This window comes from Aspergillus lucknowensis (genome assembly GCF_044049455.1).
Source record: "Aspergillus lucknowensis strain CBS 449.75 chromosome Unknown BJX67scaffold_17, whole genome shotgun sequence".
Lineage (NCBI taxonomy): Eukaryota > Fungi > Ascomycota > Eurotiomycetes > Eurotiales > Aspergillaceae > Aspergillus > Aspergillus lucknowensis.
Window position 1 is genome coordinate 260726 of NW_027263561.1, and position 13023 is coordinate 273748.

Consider the following 13023-nt stretch of genomic DNA (forward strand, 5'->3'; position numbering starts at 1 on the left):
GCTCGGAGGCCACTCCACACCTCTCAGGAGAGCAGCTTGTGCATTTCTTTGAGAAGCTCAGCCAGTCAAAGTTGAAGATGAGAGAGCGGTGATACCTCACTCAACAGACCTTGCGGTTGCTGTGCCGAGTTGCCGGTGATGTGGGCATTCCAACAGCAGAGCCGAGGCTGGGCAATGGACAGGCTGGAGGCAGAAGTGTCTTCAGTCAATGCTCGACGCGGTCATAAATCACAATGTGTGAACCGCTGTCTCGCCCTCCAGGTCAATCCGCAGTTTCTCGACGAACGAACAGAAAAATTCTGGTTCCAGTCGGCCACGGTGTTCTCGGTTTGCCGACTCGTTCACCCCCGGCCTGTCTGGCAGTGGATCAGCAAAAAGGCTTGATTAAATCTTATTCATCTTACGACGATTGCAGTCAGATCCGCAGGCAAAGACGGATTGAGGCTGGGGAATACATGGTTCGAGAGACCTGTTCGGTACGTCCACCAGCGTCAGTATGACTTGTAATGAATACAAGAGAATGTGCCATTTACACCAGAGTCGGAAACAGGTCCTGTGCTGGTTTTGCAGGCCCTCACATCCTCGGTACTGTATTGTTAAAACATCATCTCATCCGCGTGCTCTAAATACAAGATGATTGAACAAGCTAGAGCACCACCATGACTGCATCAAGTTGCGGCGAATGACACAGTCGCATCGGAGAGGTAGGACTTACTACCAGCAGACCGATCCACGAGCGCATGGCGAGGTTCAATCACTGTGCTTTCGGATCAGTCAGTAACTGGATGCACCGGATAATACGCGACCTGGAGCCGTGGTATCCTGGTTGGAGGCTGAACCTGCACTTCCAGGGACAGAGAAGCCAGTTGACAGTGGAGACTGGTTTAGAGACAGACTTGTTCAGTAGGAGGGGATAAGCTATGACGTTGTTAGAGGCCAGGAGCCCTAATATTGTAATGCAGAAGGCTCGTGACATTTAATACTGATAGTAGCTAACACTATGTGTCTGCTTCAATTTTGGTATCTACTTGAGGGTAAACAGGATAGCCGCAACTGCTTCCGGTCCTTTGATTTACCCCCACTGTGAAGAAATATGCACTGTATGGACGGCCTGAATTGCGAGACATGGTATCCCGCGAGCTTTAGCCACTCAGCGTCCTTCGCTTACCTCCCCGAATCCGCGGCTCCTTCTCTTGGTCTTCAGGGTTTTCACATGCGAGCGAGGCTGAGATGTGAGCGTTGGAAGGATGGTTGCTATCAGAGCGCGCCAGTCAGTAGATGACGTCTTCTGGAAAAACAAGGGTCGAGTGTGGAACACGAGCGTTCGCATGAGTTTAATATGAGATTATGAACTTGATCCAAACCACTTTTTAAAACAGTAATAATACAAGTAAATATACCCCGTTATGTTGCAGATGGAACTTAGCATTTATTTCGCGGTAGAGATATGTACTTACAACCTCTTGAACGCACGGCCCTGAAGGTAAACAGTGATCCAATCAGCTACAAGCCAGTGACAAAGCTCATTAAGGTCCATGTTTCAGGAGGCGCCGCAGGATTGGAGCTTCGTGGCCAGCTTGCCCACCACCTACACCCATCAATCCGGATGCACCCAGGGGCGTAGGAAAAACAAGCCCATGCAAGAATTTACCCAACGCACGTAGAAAATGACTGCAACCATGTCTACGTTTTCAACTGATGCAAGCTCCCTGACGAGTCGTTATCTCGAGGACCTACCTGCCATTCTGGCAGACGCTCGCCATAGTGAAATTTGGGGTGTTGACTTGGAGAATGGGGAACCTCAGATAGTAGAGAAGATTTTACGCAAGGTATCCCAGGCTAAGAGGGGTAGTTCTGAAAGACGTCTCTAACCATTCACAGGTTCTCAATAAAAACTCTGCATTGCCGTCGCTTCAACTTCCGAGAGCAAAGGCTTCGCTTATTGCGGCTTTACGTTGGCGACGGTATAGGGAACCCAGAACTCTTTTGCAAGAATCAGAGACTCTTCTCCCTCGCCTATAGCTATGCCACATCACAGAATCCGAAGGCCGATTAGTACTATGGGTCTGTTTAGGCGAGATGGTTATCAAAGGGCATGCCTACATATACCAGAACCTAGAGACATCGAACGGGATTCTGAAATTAGGCCTAGCTGTGTTGGAACATATCTCGTCTCAGCTTATCCATTCAGACACTAGCCTAGGCGGATCATTGGCTACCTACGTGATTGATTTCAAGATCCATGCTCCAAATCAAAGCCAGGGTAAGCGTCGGCAGTCCCAGAAGAAACTGATCGGCGCTCTAGAGAAGCTCACAACAGTTACACGGAAATATTACCCTGGCATCTTTCACGACGCGTTGATAATCCACCCCCCCGCCGAATACCTCGCGACTCTGGATATACCAGAATGCCTTTTGGAAAATACTGTACTCCTAGAAAACCCTGCAGATTTAGCTTGCCATTTTGGCCCTCAGGTGCTGGAAAGCCACAAGCGGAGTCTGACCGTCTAAGTTCAGGCATGAAGATATATCCAGAAAGTGATGTCGAAACTAGTGCACAAAAAACCGAGACCGCAGATTCGAAACCAAAAGCTACAACTGTCGAAGAAGTCATCGCAGCTTCACCCACAAATTCCGGCACCGAGCTTTCAGTCGCAGTGGAACCGGAGCATCAAGAGCCCCGATTGATCGACTCCAAAACGATCGGAACCCCATCCGTTGTATTCGAGCCGGGTGACTTGCAGACGGCAGATGATGTCTGCCCTGGTAACATGGGCGCACGGCTTGTCTTTGCGGATTCCGACATCGTGGTCAAATTCGGCCATGGTGCCCGCTTAACAGAGGCAGAAGCCTTACACCTCGTATCTATACGCACGAGCATAGCGGTACCAAAGTTGATAAGTGCATACGGCCTCGACGGTGTCAGATACATTGCCATGTCATATGAGATGGGTGACCCTTTTGAACACTACTGGGATCGTGCCTCGGAGAAATAACAAACACGTATACTGCAACAACTATATGGTTATGTAAGTCAATTGCGTGAGACTGAAGGAGATAGCATCGGCAGAATCGACAGGGAACCCTGTCGAGACGGCATCTTTGAAGCAGGCTACGGCGACTACACGCAGTACAGTTACGGCCCGTACCCGTCTGAAGAGAGCTTTAATGAAGAATCAGTGCAAGCACTGCGGGATCGGTTACCAAAACAGGTGCTTCAAGGCGAAAATGACAAGGAATCGGTCTTTCTTACGGCCGAGTACTTCCTGTACCAGACGGTGAGGGGTCTCAAGAACCATCGTATCGTGCTCACTCATGGAGACATGCATCCGGGGAATCTTGTTGTGAGGGCGGATGTACTGTGGTTCTCTTGGACTGGGGTCTTGTGGATTCTGGCCCGAGTACTGGCAGTTCTATCGTGCGTTGTTCACGGCAAGCTGGAGGAACTCATGGGAGCGGATGGTGGAGAACTTCGTGCCACCGTATTATGTCGAGTGTAGTGTGATTAACAAAGTGTTTACGACGGTGTGGAATTAATATACACAGTTCTTTGGTATTCAGCCAGTGTACACAGAGGAAATATTGTATATACCCTACAAGTAAATAAATTGCCGCTGTGCTTATTATTAGTGCTATTTACAGTATAGTTATCCTATACGCAGACAGAGAACTAGAATCCATCATAGCGCTTGGACTAATAATAGGCAACATGATCCAGCGAAAGCCGCCAACTTCTTTCATAAATGCAGGCTGGGGAGCCCAACATTCCTAAGTTCTTCATCCAGGCTTCTTTATTTTTTTTTTTCTTTCTTTTCTCATTACAACCACACGAATGCTACAAAAACAAAACTTCGCAGTAATAAATTCAAAACACAGCCTGTTCCCCCGTGATATCTCGCATTCAACTGATCAACCACTCAAAATACCAATTCCCAGCATGGCCGTGAACACTCACACGCTCAGCATGAACATCTACGGCCGCGGCGACGCCACACTCGGCGACGGCCCCTCACACATGGGACTCGCTCTGCACGAGAAGGACTCATCAACCTGTATCATGCACCACATTCGCAACCCCGTGGACGAAGTCTTCATTTACGACCCCCGCCCACAACCCCTGCACGACCCAGTCCTAAGAGGGCGCTGTGAACTGCTCACCTCGATATCGCCGGAAGAGGTATCTCGAGTTTCCGAACTCTTATCTGACTTCGGGAACGATGGCTCGAATATTCCGGAATTCGGGGTGGGAAATTGCCAGGACTGGGTTGCGAATGCTGTGGGGGCGCTTGAGTCGAAGGGGATATTGGAGGAGGGCGAAGGGGTGTTTTGGACCGGGATGATTAATAAGAGTGCCGAGGGGATGAAGAGGGCTTGTATTGAGGCGGGAAGGAGGTGGATTGATGGCCCTGACAGCGAGTTTAATGGAGTGCCGGATGCGAGGTTCAAGGATAGGGATGGGGAGGAGAGGGTCGTTGGTAAGCTGGCGCAAAACCCAGACTTCAAAGCACGGATGCAAGCGCTTCTGGGGAAAGATAAAAGCAAAGGGAATGATAAGGGGAGTGAGAGTGAGAGGCTGGAAAGGCCCTTCTACGTATCTAGTCCTTTCTTCAGTACGCTGGGCGAGAGGAGAGAATGAGTATCGTGTCCCTTGCCTGCAAACAGGAATTCATATATCAGTCTCGATACGTCCAACATGTTAGGGAGCTAGTAATGTCGTGTCCTCCGAGCCTTACCAGTGATATATGTTGCTTAGCCTACTCGTTTCATGGACCAAATACCCCTATATCGGGCAAATATGCGAGGTATATATTAACCACGATTCCCACGACGACGTTATTTCTTCTCCCTCTTCAACCGCGAAAACAGCCCGACCTTGGACTTCCTCGCCTGCGCCTCTACCTTTAACGTCCCAATCCTGTAGTCCTGTGCATATCGCTGGAGAATGTTGTCGCCGTGGTACTTGCGGAATTTCTTACTGGCGTCGGTGCCAGCCACGCCAACGAGAACTGCCACGCTTAGCATGCATCCAGTCTCCATTCCCAAAGGGTTTGTCGAGACATACTCTTCGTCCCGCCAGGATGCTCCCCTGAAAACTTCGTCAAGTCATATACAACCCCATCGATGGCGATCCACAGGTCTCCGTCTCGATTATGTAGAACCAGCTCGTCTTTCGTGTAGATTTCGTCCACGTTTATGGGGGTTGTTTGGGCATCTGTGCCTTCTGGCTGTACAACGGGAGTGACGGTCGCTGTTGTTTCGTCTGTCATGGCTGTTTTCAAGCTTCGAATATAGAATTGCGAAGTACTACGGATTTGGAATAAGGAGAGCCTTTATGTACTAATCGCGACAAGAGTGGGTGCCGCTGTTTGCATGTGCTCGCTGCATGTCTCGGGAGGTGGTGAGGCCGAGGCGAGGAACCGAGATGCCGTCGTGGGATTTCGCTAGGTCATGATGGAGAGAGGGGCTGCCTGCAGCGGTTGGTACGTAAAGCCTCTCTCTTGAATTATATGGATGATAGAGACACGGTGATCGTTGGAGTGTTCGTAGCTTATACAGAGGAACACCCACTACCAACCGTCCATGGAAGGAGTACTTAAGCACAGTATGTTTCTAGCCTATTCCTGAGCTTGCAAGCTTTCTATGTGTCAGATAGCACATCATCCCGTTGATTTCTGGTCCGTCAACAATGTAGGGCTCGTCGCATCGCTGACCCTCACGATCTACTCCTGAGAATCTTCATGCTCCACTACTGCGGCCCTGTATTCAGCAATCAAATCCCTCACATTCTCAGCAGCCTCCGTGAAGTCCATCTCGCCCATTCCATGCTCTTCGTAGTGACGGAGGAAGTTCTTTCGCCTGAACATCGCATCGAACATATTGAGAGTCGCCTCTAATTCTTCCACGATGGATCTGAAATTCCCCATCGATATAGCAGCACTCTTGTACCCAGCGGCAGGGACGGGACACGAGTGAAAATGCGCGGTGGGGGGCATCCACTCCATGAAGTCCGCACTGGTTGGATCTCTGGTGTCGTGCAGGAACTGTCCCAAGCTATCAAGGGTCACATCGGAGCCACGGCTGGTCCGGTTAACTATCAGACAGGGAGGTTAGGGACGAATGGTTGAAAGAGAAAACGTACAAGATAGCGCTATACGCGAGACATCCCCCAGTGTTCCCGGGGAAACGACCCGAAGTCATTGTCCACGACATATCGCGGCACATCTCTCGAGCTAACTGCGTCGCCGTCGCTTGTGCAATATTCGTGTGGGCCTCTGATCCCAACACCGGATTCATGGCAGAGGTTATGAAATGCAGCCGCGGCTGAGGAACCAGATGTTCCACGATCTGCGTCAAGTCTGTGTCTTGTTCACTGGGAAAACGCAGTGTTGTCGTCGCGCCTAGCATTGTGTCCGCAACAATCCGATGGTAATGCGTCCAGGAATTGTCCAGCTTCAACTCGTAAACGATTTTGTCGTCCATCGTCTGGACACGTCAGCATCCGTTTCTTTACATACTTGGCTTGAAGAGGGCTGAGTACCCGGTAGCTAAACAGCGAAGTCAAGCTGGTATGCTCAGTCAAATAGTGGAGTGAAAGCACGGTGTTATAAGGCCGAATGACACATCCGTCGTCAACGGCGTACGTCGGCATAATAGAAAACGTTGTTTTATACGCATCTGGGAATTCCTCGACGAGCCGAGACAAAATTTGACTTCCCATGCCACCTCCTGTGCCGGCAAAAATGCTGTGCGTCATCTGGAAGCCTTGCAGGCTGTCGCAGGCTTCCGCTTCCTGGCGGGCCGCCTCGACGACCTTGTCGGATATTTCGTTCGCCCCATCGCTGTGAAGTCCCTTTGCCCAGTTGTTGAGACACCCGTCCTGGCCAAAGATTCCGGCTTCTGGGGAGATGAGTCCGTGGATTGGTTTGCAGCGCAGAACGTCGGCTTGAAATGGGTCGAGGTCGGTGAATATTGCCCGCGGCACGTAGCGGTCCGCTTCTCCCTGTGAATCGCCCAAGTAAGACGCCGGACGGTATCCTAGACGAGATGGGTGAGAACCTTCTTGAAATAGACACCCAGTCGCTCGGATTGGAGGTCGGTTCCAGTCAAGCTACGCCTCATCAGCACGCGATTTGGAACCCCACGAATGCAAAGAATACCGTCCCGAGCTGTCAATCCCATGCTCTGTCAAGAGACCTTCCCTGCATAATGTGAGAAAGATGGACAAGATTCAGTCTTCGCGATCGTACCAGAAATTGGCGCCAACTTCGATTCCCTATCATCGCGGTGAGCTGTTTTGGTCCCTCCGTCAGATTGGAGTCCCTACCCATCCTCCAACGTGGAGAGTTATCTAGTTAAGAACATGGACGTCAGTAACCATCGGACCTATTCCAGGCTCGAGCTATCTGGTTTGACCTACAATCTCTCTTTGATTCGACATGTTGGCGATGACATGGAGCCTTGTTGATGCTCAGGGAAAGGAGAAGCAGGAGGTTGAATTTTTCCTTGCCCGCCAAGTACGAGGCGAGAGCTTCGTGTTCCTCGATCTCCAACAATAAGAGAGGGATTTTGAAGCCCAGATTCTTGCAGTAGAAACGACCGAATCCATAAACTAACCCAGTTGGTTGAAATGTAATATCCTAATCAGGGAAAACCCCCGGCTTTCCATAGTTATGTTCGATATTCAACCTGTAAATTCACCTGATATAAAGAACAAACTACAAGTTCATTAACTTATTGGAGAAGGTCAGCAATATAAAGTTAGTGTTATTCGTGCCTACAGTTGGAGAGCCTCACTTAAATGTGCCATGCTTGGTGATTGTCTATGCAGGAACTACACCGCAATCAGAAGGAGAGGCCGCAACCCGTGGACCTTCAAGAGGCTCCAGGCGGCAATAGAAGTGGAATTGGTATTAAAATGCCCACCAGCTGGTCGACCGAGCAACTGGCGGGCAATTAACAAACAAGTATCAGTCCTCATCCGACCTATCATATCCAGAACCATCAACACTATATCGACTGCGCCTTCACTGCTGTATCTCTTGTGGGCCTGTGCTTAGTTCTTCGCGGACACCAAACCAGTCTTGGCCAGAAGCTTGCGCATCCCGGAGTGGGTGTTCTTCTCCGACGTTGCGATGATCGCCGGTGGCTTGGGGATGTTCTGGCGGAAGATGTGGCGTTTGATGAAGTATGGGAGCCAAACGGTGGTTTCGTGCTTGATGAACTCGCTGGTTGGGACGGAGAAGACCTCTGCGAGATGTTAGATTGTTGTCTATGTGCTAGGGAATTGCGGTGGACGGGAAGGAGTCACGTACGATCCAACTCTTCAAGCGTGAGCTGCTTGGTTTCTCTGACGAAGCAGAATATCATACCCCAGGCGATGAGGTTGAGGCCGGCGTAGAAGCCGACTGTGTTCGTTAGTGGAGTTGTCGTCAGGATGACGAGAGTATGTACTTACAAGCGCCAGTAGGGGTCATGACGGTGCGCATTCGAGGGAAGGTCAGACTCAGGACACCGGCTAAGGGTCATGGTTAGAGATATCACAATGCGGAAGCTCTAGATAACCCACCGAAGGTGTTGTTGATGGCAACCGCCCAGGCCATCCCCTGCTCACGCTGGATGGTGGGGAAGACTTCAGAAGAGTACTGGAAGGCAACGGGTCCTTCACCCAGGGAATAGCAGATGGTAAACAGGTAGATGAATCTAGACCAAGTCAGCAACCAACTAATTCAAGGAGACATGACCGTACAAGACAACCGGCCCAATCTGCCCGCCACGATCGCCCGAATGGTTTAGAAGAGAGAGACCACCAGCTAATAGGAAGATGCACATAAGGGGGAAGGTCTAGCAAAGAGATCAGCACTACCATCATGCAAGAGGACTGAACAACTCACAATCAAACATAGGGTCCTCCGGCCTTTGGTGTCGATGAGGAACAGGGTAGGGATGGTCGCAAGGACCTGGATGGCTCCATAACCCAGCGAGGCATACAGAGCTTCAGTGTCGTTGTACCCGACGTCCGTAAAGATGGTCGAGCTGTAGAAAGATATGACTGCGAGGTGTTAGGCCCAATATGGGTTCGCAGAAGACGCCAACTTACTGTTGATACCGCACATCTGCTGCGCGAGCATGACCGTCGAGGCACCATAATTGGCTCTCCTAATTCGAGGCACGGCGAAGCAATCCCACATACGACGGAAGTATCCTGCGCCACGAGCCTCCTTGACTTCCTCCTCGTAGATCACGAACGAGTAGTAGTAGTCTCTCGCGGCGATGATGGGATGCGCTCGCAGGCGCGCCATGGAGCGGAATCCTTTGGCGTACTGGCCGTGCTTCATCAGCCAACGAGGAGACTCGGGGCAGAACCAGATACCGAGGCCGAGAATGAACGAGGGGATGAATGCAGAGCCAAGCTGGAGGCGCCAGGCGATTCGACCGGTGTCCTTGACGATCACGTTGGCCGCGAGACCAAGGAAGATGCCTGCGATACTTTTAGCACCGTGTCAAGTCGGCGGTGAATGGGGGGTCCGCTCACCTGACACGACCCAGAGCTGCCAGAACATGACAAGGGCACCTCGCACTCGATGAGGCGCCATTTCGGCAGAGAAGATGGGCACCGTGGCATTCTTTGCGCCAATGCCGATACCCATCACGAATCGCGCAGCAAACAGGGCCTGCCACGAGTGCGTAAAGGCGGATCCGATCGGAGTGGCAGTGAGACAAAGCGCGGTGACGAAAATTTCACCTCGTCGTCCAAGATAGTGGTTCAGAGGGTCAGTCAGGAAAGCGCCGCTGTAGATCGCATGTCAATATCGCATCCATCAGTACCAGCTCATCCCGTAGTGTACGTACATCAAGCCAGCGGTCAGGAAGATAATAGCGTTGACAACGCCCACGATCCATTCGTCTCGGCCTTTGCCCGCAATACCGAATTCCTCGTGGAATAGCAGGTTGGCGCCATTGGACCCAGTCTGATCCCATCCTTGGGTGGCAGCACCAACGGCGCACAGTCCGACGGAGTACCAAAGCATCCAGGGGCCGTGCCACTTGTGGTTCTTCTCGTACTCGAGGGCGGCCTGCTCGTCTTGGGTGAGTTCCGGGATTGTCTCGAAGTTGTCAGGGTCGCGCGCGACCAGAGCAGCACGGCCAAACAGCTCTTTGTGCTCGGACAGCCCTTTCGACTCGGCGAAGCCATGGGCATCGTGGACGACCTGCTCTCTTGGGAAGTTCTTTGGCGAAGACAGTCAGCATATACAGAGTGTGGCAGGCCCACCCGTCAAGCTCACCTGGAGAGGGTTCTGGATAATGTTGAGAGCGACAGAGCCGCGGCGATCATCCTGGCCAGCCTGCTTTGGCTTTGTCGCAGCAACCACCTCAACGGGAGTGGCGCTCTCAGGGGCCACCTTTTCGTCGCTCATGGTGATAAGAAGGAGACGCCAGAACAGATGGCAAAGCTTTCGAGTCTCAGCGGGGCTGGTCTGGGAGAAAAAAAGGAGAGGAATCCCGGAAGAGGAAGCGCGCGCCGGCCATCCAAGGTATTAAAGCGCCATTCCCCCCCGCCTTGTCGAAAGCAGCAAAGCGCCTGCAACAAGGAGACGGGAAGCAAAGCCAGCGCCGGCTGGGGCGCAGCCTCATGGCTGCTCTTACCGACCAGGGCTCGATTGGTGGAAATGGCCGGGCACCTGCGGAGCAAGCGACAGCGTGCCAGTTTGTGGTATCACTTCGCGAAGTCTTATTGCTCCTGGGGCGCGTGTGGCTTGCAGTGGCCCTCTTGGAAAGGCCCAAAGCGCATGCGAAACCAGCCCAACGAAAGACTCGCAGTTTCAGCTGTGCTTTCACCCTGGTCGTCCATGATTTGGTGTGCTTCATCCAGCCTTTCACGCAGCATCTTTGTTCCCGGCCCAGGGTTTCGGGTGCCGTTCTTTCTCCTCGCCATCCCCGGATCCCCAGAGCCTCCAGCTGTGGGTGCCCCAGCCTCGGGTGGCGTGCGGAGAGGGCCTCCAAGCATGTCCAGGCCAGAGAAGCACTTCAGAAGCCAAGCCCCAGGCGAAAAAAATTGGGGATCTGACTCTCCGTGGAGGTGCTTAGTGCGACTGGGCGTCTCTCGGCACAGAATCCTTCACCACGCCAGTGCCTTTGGCTGATGAACGAGAGCATGTCTGGCGAGAATTCATCCTGCGTGTCATTCCGAATCCTGTCAGTCAGGTCAGAGACGTTTTCTCCCGCTGCAGCGAGATGGACAGTCAAGACAAAGCCCAACGTTCGTCGACATTATTCCGGAGCACATGGCAGGGTAAGCTGCAGCGGGGATCCAGCCAAGATGCCCGGGGCACTTGGCCGTGCGGGATTTTTGGCGGGGGAGCTGGAGACAATGGAAGAGTCAAAGAAAGCGGCCATTCTGGTGGATGTAACCCCTGCCCGCTGCTGATGACGGTCAGCATGGCCTCTCCAAAATCATCAGACCAATCCGGAGATGGCTGATCCTGATTGGGCTCTCATCTGAGAGGACTTCACCATCACGAGACTCGAGACTTTATCAGGATCTTCTCTCAGATGGTCGCGCAATGGGATCAATCATCTCGCTTGCCGTGTCTGACAGGCTACAATTGGCTGATATCAGGATCCCTCTCCACCAGCCCACAGCCCACTCGAAAGCCTGGAATCAGCAGTTTCGAGTGTTGAATCCTGCAGTGACAGTCGCCATGATTCCTTCATGCAGCATGGTCGCTTCTCTCCACGTCAGCCTGGGTGTTTGTCTTTAAAAAACCCTATCCGGCTTTCCCTTTGCAGTAAACGCGCGATTTGTCGAACATCACTGCCAGAAGTGACAATGTGCTTGATTTTGCAAATTTGCAATCGGCCTGATTTGTTGGTCTCTTGCTGTCCCCGCGTGCTGATGCCGATGCGCCCGTCGAGCGAGATGTCAATGGGAAATAATTTGTCTTCTCGTTCGACGACTTGTGTGCATCGTGTCGAGTCCATCTGAATCGAAATAACTGAATTGGCCCCCAATGTGGAATCGAAATGCGTTGCTGATGGGCGATTCTCAGGCAGAAGGATTCTCCACGTGAGCATGGCCGAGGGCTCATTCCCTTCCTTGCCAAAAACGCCCTCCTTGATCTCAAAGCGCAATTGTTCCTCGTCTTCCATCAGCTGGACCTGCAGCTTCTCATGCGCCTTCCACACCGGCTTGATCTTAAACAACCGGTCGACGGACTCGAGCGGTTTTCCACTGGTTTCAGGAACAAGGAAGAAAGCAATGAAGAAGGCGCAGAACGACAACGCGGCGAAGAAGAAGCACACGCCGTCGTTCATCTTGGCGAACATTTGTTTCGTGAAGCAGGAGACAAGGAAGTTGAAGAGCCAGTTGCTGGCTGTTGTTGCGGCCTGCGCGAGCGATCGCAGATTGGGGCCGAAGAATTCCTTGATGCAGTGAGAACTGACACTGAATGTCAGAGTGAATAAAGTTCCTCTGGGTAGCCCCAAAACATCGTATATTTGCAGTCCGTATCTTGGTTTCCAGGGTATGCTCAGCCATCTCCAGGAAACGGGAGTCATTTCAAAACCACTACCGAACCAGAAATCCCCAAATTTCTCATAATGTCAATAGAAGCATCCAAATTGCGCATCTTCGAGACTTTCCAGCTTGATGCACTGCCTCTTCCGGTCGTAACTCTCCCTCTGCTGACGGTGTGACAGCAAGTTTCTCAGACACGAGTGGGACCATCATCAGATTGTTTCCATTTGGTGCGTTAAATCCGACTCACACGTGCTGCATTATGCTCAATAAAGTTTGGAGGAATGGTAGGAAAGACTCAACTTTCTGGTAATGCTTTCAAAGGTGTTGGAAACCAAAAGATCCAGGCCTGCTTCTTTCCTAGAGACACTAACAGATACTGCCTTTTAGCTCTTGGTAGGCCTTAAACTCGTGTTACTCTGGCCCGCAAAGGATCCCAGCTACTGTTCTGTATTTTAGAGACCGACAATGCGTTGATGTAAGAACCCGAGCACCATTCCATCTCACTG

The 13023-nt window shown here is 51.8% G+C and overlaps 8 protein-coding genes across 8 annotated transcripts; 3 read left to right on the forward strand and 5 right to left on the reverse strand.

Moving 5' to 3' along the window:
* Window positions 1-627: 627 nt before the first annotated feature.
* BJX67DRAFT_77177 (uncharacterized protein) lies at window positions 628-1063 on the reverse strand. Its single transcript, XM_071035420.1, has one exon. It carries the CDS (start codon window positions 974-976, stop codon window positions 755-757), a length of 222 nt encoding a protein of 73 aa, XP_070886732.1. The 5' UTR covers window positions 977-1063; the 3' UTR covers window positions 628-754.
* Window positions 1064-1679: 616 nt separating this feature from the next.
* BJX67DRAFT_371757 (uncharacterized protein) lies at window positions 1680-3537 on the forward strand (the record flags this gene model as incomplete). The annotated part of the gene is made up of 6 exons (XM_071031133.1): window positions 1680-1829; window positions 1882-1954; window positions 2039-2475; window positions 2526-2979; window positions 3055-3356; window positions 3403-3537. The coding sequence occupies 6 exons, from the start codon at window positions 1680-1682 to the stop codon at window positions 3535-3537; spliced, it is 1551 nt and encodes a 516-aa protein (XP_070886733.1).
* A 260-nt stretch (window positions 3538-3797) lies between these two features.
* Window positions 3798-4718, forward strand: BJX67DRAFT_352202 (uncharacterized protein). Its single transcript, XM_071028990.1, has one exon. It carries the CDS (start codon window positions 3833-3835, stop codon window positions 4634-4636), a length of 804 nt encoding a protein of 267 aa, XP_070886734.1. The 5' UTR covers window positions 3798-3832; the 3' UTR covers window positions 4637-4718.
* Window positions 4719-4833: 115 nt separating this feature from the next.
* On the reverse strand, window positions 4834-5267 carry BJX67DRAFT_380700 (cytochrome b5-like heme/steroid binding domain-containing protein; the record flags this gene model as incomplete). Its single annotated transcript, XM_071032844.1, has 2 exons — window positions 4834-5006; window positions 5063-5267. The coding sequence occupies 2 exons, from the start codon at window positions 5265-5267 to the stop codon at window positions 4834-4836; spliced, it is 378 nt and encodes a 125-aa protein (XP_070886735.1).
* A 453-nt stretch (window positions 5268-5720) lies between these two features.
* On the reverse strand, window positions 5721-7438 carry BJX67DRAFT_380701 (tubulin beta chain; the record flags this gene model as incomplete). The annotated part of the gene is made up of 8 exons (XM_071032845.1): window positions 5721-6078; window positions 6140-6483; window positions 6539-7000; window positions 7057-7108; window positions 7158-7199; window positions 7248-7273; window positions 7325-7348; window positions 7418-7438. The coding sequence occupies 8 exons, from the start codon at window positions 7436-7438 to the stop codon at window positions 5721-5723; spliced, it is 1329 nt and encodes a 442-aa protein (XP_070886736.1).
* A 536-nt stretch (window positions 7439-7974) lies between these two features.
* BJX67DRAFT_77210 (uncharacterized protein) lies at window positions 7975-10512 on the reverse strand. Its single transcript, XM_071035422.1, has 10 exons — window positions 10284-10512; window positions 9850-10226; window positions 9533-9789; window positions 9098-9478; window positions 8892-9049; window positions 8747-8841; window positions 8567-8700; window positions 8456-8515; window positions 8313-8405; window positions 7975-8247 (listed from the first exon to the last, which is right to left on the reverse strand). Exons 1-10 carry the CDS (start codon window positions 10413-10415, stop codon window positions 8054-8056), a joined length of 1881 nt encoding a protein of 626 aa, XP_070886737.1. The 5' UTR covers window positions 10416-10512; the 3' UTR covers window positions 7975-8053.
* A 636-nt stretch (window positions 10513-11148) lies between these two features.
* On the forward strand, window positions 11149-11607 carry BJX67DRAFT_77208 (uncharacterized protein). Its single transcript, XM_071035421.1, has one exon. It carries the CDS (start codon window positions 11233-11235, stop codon window positions 11476-11478), a length of 246 nt encoding a protein of 81 aa, XP_070886738.1. The 5' UTR covers window positions 11149-11232; the 3' UTR covers window positions 11479-11607.
* Window positions 11588-12736, reverse strand: BJX67DRAFT_77221 (uncharacterized protein). The gene has a single exon (XM_071035423.1). The coding sequence runs from the start codon at window positions 12553-12555 to the stop codon at window positions 11737-11739; it is 819 nt and encodes a 272-aa protein (XP_070886739.1). The 5' UTR covers window positions 12556-12736; the 3' UTR covers window positions 11588-11736.
* Between the last annotated feature and the right edge of the window lie 287 nt (window positions 12737-13023).